This window comes from Gastrolobium bilobum, unplaced genomic scaffold, assembly GCF_033153095.1.
Source record: "Gastrolobium bilobum isolate Gb01-03AN ecotype WA unplaced genomic scaffold, APGP_CSIRO_Gbil_v1 utg18539, whole genome shotgun sequence".
Lineage (NCBI taxonomy): Eukaryota > Viridiplantae > Streptophyta > Magnoliopsida > Fabales > Fabaceae > Gastrolobium > Gastrolobium bilobum.
Genome location: NW_026895167.1, coordinates 32,116 through 36,905, shown reverse-complemented (window position 1 = coordinate 36,905; position 4,790 = coordinate 32,116). Strand labels below are relative to the sequence as shown.

Here is a 4,790-nt window from a genome sequence, read left to right as displayed (position 1 = left end):
TAACTATAACAGTGAACTAACCATGACATAAGGTAAACTAACTGATTATAACAGAAAGTAGTTAAGATTATAACAGAAAGTAGTTAAGATTGATATCTATCACCCCCCCCTCAAGTTGGAAGGTATATATCTATCATCCATCACAAATAAAGTTGCGACCCAAGAATTTGTGACGAAATTTCTTAAATTTTGTCACTAATAAGATTTTTTTCTTGTAGTGACTCCAAATTATTCCGATAGCCGGTTCAAAGAGTCGAAGCTTGTGAGAATAGTGAGGGAAGCCAACTTATCTCGAAGAGATAATTATAGTCGGATTAACTCCAAAAAAAAGTATTGAATTCACTTATTATGAGAAATTGTCACATAGCTTATTAATGCATGGTAGTCTCCCCATGGCCAGCTAACCATGATATTTGAGGTAGCGAATTGGCTACGTCGAACCATGATATTGGAGACAACGATTTAGCTAAGTCATGTATTTAAAAATGATGAGTAAATAATATTTCTTGCACAATATCTCTGAATTTCTCAATATGAGTGGGAAAAAAGAGAGAGTAAAGAATGTGGCCTTAGTTCAAGCTTGTTGCCTCCTCCAAGGTCATATTGTGGAACCAACCAATTTGTGGAACGTATCCCAAGGTTCTTTACATGGTATCAGAGCCTCACCGTCTCCCACTTTAAAAAGTGGAATTAAAATAAAAAGCACAAAAAGGTAAACCAAAAATTGGGCCTGTGCAATTTCACGCTTCTCGCCCAAAGGGCTCTTGCGTGAGGGGGCGTGTTGAGATATATAGTCTCACATTGATTGGATGGGCAACTAATATGGCCTTTATAAGGCCTTGGACACTCTCACCCTTTGAACTAGCTTTTGGGGTGGTGTATCCCAAGATTCTTTACAGAACGTAACCAAAACTTACACTGAAAAACTGCATAAATACTTCAAGAATATTTATGAGAAATGTTTCTTAAATAATATCTCCCAATTAAGAGTAGAAATTGAAAACAATATACAGAAATTAGAAGAAAAAAAAAGGCACGTGACCAAAAAAAAAAGAATGTGGCCATTAATTTGTTTCCCTTATGTTTAATGCATGGGGATTGCAAACAAGGGTGACACACCGTCAACACGTAAAAGGGTGGTCCCCAAACATATAAAGCAGCTTATCATCTTTACCACACACTTCCTCGTAGAAGAGCCAATGTCCTTCTCATTCACTTAAAACATTGTCTTCATATATTGCCATTAAAAGGCAGAACCTGTATGCATATATTTGTGTGAACTGTGAAGAATCTCACCACACCCCTCAAACTCAAACCCAAGAACAAAAAGAAAAAAAACACAATGAAAGGAAACAAGCCCTATCTAGTTGTGATTGTCATACAAGCCATATACGCTGTCATGTTTTTGCTCTCAAAAGCTGCATTCAACCATGGCATGAACAATTTCATCTTTGTCTTCTACAGACAGGCAGTAGCAACCCTTTTTCTCATCCCTTTCACACTCTTCTTTGAATGGTATGTACATATGTCTTATATACTCATCCCCTAGATATATATAGATGATCTTAATTCAACTTTTTTTTTTCCGGGGTAATAATATGCAAGTTTTGATTATTGAAAGCTACCAATACGTTTACCGTTTTTTACTGTAGGAAAGCTGCACCTCCTTTGCCTTTCGGGACATTCTGCAAGATTTTCTTCCTTTCATTCTGTGGGTAAGTCCATATATTGAGTTGATATGTAATGTATTAAAGTGGAAGCATAGTGTTGTGTTACATTAATTACATGATTTAAACCATATATGGCGTTGCTATAGTGAAGTTGTCCTGTTTTTTCCCCCCTTCATTAATATTGTACTAATTTTCAGGATTACTCTAAGCTTGGACATATATGGTATTGGTCTTGTTTACACCACTCCAACTTTGGCTGCTGCTACCACAAACTGCCTTCCAGTTATCACTTTCTTCTTAGCTCTCCTACTCAGGTGAAGTACAAAAGATCAAGTTCACATGATTGCTTTGCATTTTATTCAATTATAGTTAGTTATCCTAGTGGAGTGAGTTTTGAAGCAGTCGTAAAAGTTGTTTCTTGTGACTGAATTGGAGTTTGGAAATCAGCCCCTTTACAAAAATGTAAAGGTAAGGCTAAGCACAATTGAACTTCATCTCTATCTCGTTGTTCGATCATTAATGATTTTTGCAGGTGACTAAAGATTCCGGTTTTCAGCTTTTGCATAGATTCTCTATGAATAACACACCGAGCGCACCTAAAATTTCTCATATTTGATATTCCTCTCTTCTTCGGACAGGGGACTAGAGAAAGCATGAATAAAATTAAGCACATGTAGTTTTAATTTATCACAGATCATGAGATCGTATACAGTGAATATGTAACATTTAGACAGAGAATCACACCGGTACATACTTCAAATACAAATATGAGGGTATCCTGAGAGTCGACACAAATAAAATTAAAAAAAAAGGGGTAAAGATAACGCACTTAAAAAGACCACCTATCAGATCATAGATTCGGTTCATATTTTCAAACAACTTTTGCAAATTTTCAAGTGATTCTCACCGGATATTTATTTTTTAATTAATTATTTAGGAGAGAGATATCTTTATAAACTTTTTACTTATAAACTATACTATATATTCCGGAGAACACCCCTACTCAGGAATGTACTCTGAGGAGTACATAATATAATTTTTTAAAATTTGTAAAAAAAAATTTATAAATATAAAATATCATTGTTGGCAAAGTTGGTTGAGCTGGCTCAACGCTGTCTTAGCTCACATTCAAAAAGCTTACATGTTAGCTAAGGTCCTAACAACCCCTGGGTGTGTTATGTCAGGAACTTGAAAATTTCAATTAAAATTTTAAAAATAACTTTCTTGAGGGGATAACCTTGATCGGGGAGTTTTTTACCCCATGGTGTCACTCACTTTTCGAGATCACGTGATTCGTGAAACGACTGTTTCTAAAAAGAAAAACGTCCATGTTATGATCATTGAATTTATATCTCCATGCAATAATACAAATTATGTCATAGTGGTTGGCGTCAACCCCAGCAAAATGAACCACTTTGAACCGTGTGACATTTCATTATAGGTATTTAATTTTCCATTTAATATGCTATTAATCCACGTGACAATTTTACATTTCAGAATTGAGAGTTTGAAAATAAAGACACCCGCTGGGATTGCTAAATTGGTAGGTATTGTGGCATGCTTGGGTGGTGCAGCAACCCTTGCCTTTTATAAAGGTCCAAATTTCAAACTTCTAAGCCATCATCACCTTCTGGGATACCATAAAAGCCAACAACAACAAGGTCATGCTTCATCATCTGGTACATGGATCAAGGGTTGCTTCTTACTGCTCCTGTCGAACACGTTTTGGGGGTTGTGGCTTGTGCTGCAGGTAATCTTTATTTTATTTTATTTTTCCCTTTTGTGATCAACTCATAAGTCATATATCCCTAATTACTTAATATTATATATCTAGTTATCTGAGTTTTTCCTTGTTGATTTAACCAGGCTTTTGTTATAAAAGGTTACCCTTCAAAACTGCTCTTCACAACTCTTCAGTGTTTCTTAAGCTCAATTCAGTCTTTGGTCGTTGCCTTGGCCATAGAAAGGGACGTTGAGCAATGGAAGTTGGGTTGGAATGTCAGGCTCCTCGCTGTAGTATACTGTGTAATCCTCTCAAACTTTACAACTAAATTCATTAACTTTTATCTCTACATAAACATTATGAAATCATTCTTGATGCAAAAAAAATTATCTTATATCACTCGAAAATATATATATTTATAATATTAAAGCTATTTTTTTTCTTGTTTGTTGATATAAAGATAGAAAAAAAAACAATATTTTTTAATATATAATTTTAATATTATAATTATATATTTCCCAAAATACATAATTATAATGTGTGACGTAAGATAACTTTTTTTGCAGCAACATGATAAAAAAGTAACTTATATATAATCTATAAACTCATGACTGATCGGAATCAATTTGTAATGATAGGGAATTATGGTCACCGGGGTCACATATTACTTACAGACATGGGTTATAGAGAAGAAAGGACCTGTATTTCTAGCCATGTCAACGCCACTGGCTCTGATTATTACAATCTTCTCCTCTGCAATTGTCTTGGGCGAGATAATAAGTTTGGGAAGGTAACTTAGTTCCACTGATAAATTTTCGAAAGTTTCAATTTTTGTCTTTTACTAGTGGCTATTATTATAAATTGTAAACTGATACTCTTTACACTTATTCAATTACTCTATAAAGATTGGTCTAATTCCTGCATAAAAAGACTTATGATATGTTTGAGTTTTGTGCAGGAACCCAATCTATAAATCGAGATAATATTAGTGTCAATTTAAAATTACCAATTAATTCAGTGATTGCTTTTGGTGTTTTATCAGCCTTTTAGGTGGGTTCGTATTGGTTCTAGGACTCTACAGCGTCCTGTGGGGAAAGAGTAGAGAACAAATGTCGAAAGCTTCGCTAGACTTGGAGCAAGCATCGGGTTAGAGTGAACTCGCAATTGCAATGATGCATATGGGATATGTGATATTTTTTTGGCACAAGCTACATTGTTAAGAAAATATATGGTTGTGAAGAAGGCAATACATATTTTGGAATGTTTGCCAAAATTTTGCCAACAGTTAATGCATCTCAGTGCTTAAGCCTGCGGATATGTAGCAAGGAGCAGATTAAAATATAAATCTCTGAGTAACCCCTTTTAGGCCCAAGCTACATTGTTTAGTCTTTCCATTA

General features: G+C 34.8%; 1 protein-coding gene across 1 annotated transcript; it reads left to right on the top strand.

Moving 5' to 3' along the window:
* The first annotated feature begins 1,342 nt into the window (after positions 1-1,342).
* LOC133296850 (WAT1-related protein At5g64700-like) lies at positions 1,343-4,544 on the top strand. Its single transcript, XM_061495902.1, has 7 exons — positions 1,343-1,515; positions 1,653-1,715; positions 1,868-1,984; positions 3,168-3,420; positions 3,537-3,695; positions 4,032-4,183; positions 4,436-4,544. The coding sequence occupies exons 1-7, from the start codon at positions 1,343-1,345 to the stop codon at positions 4,542-4,544; spliced, it is 1,026 nt and encodes a 341-aa protein (XP_061351886.1).
* Positions 4,545-4,790: the final 246 nt, after the last annotated feature.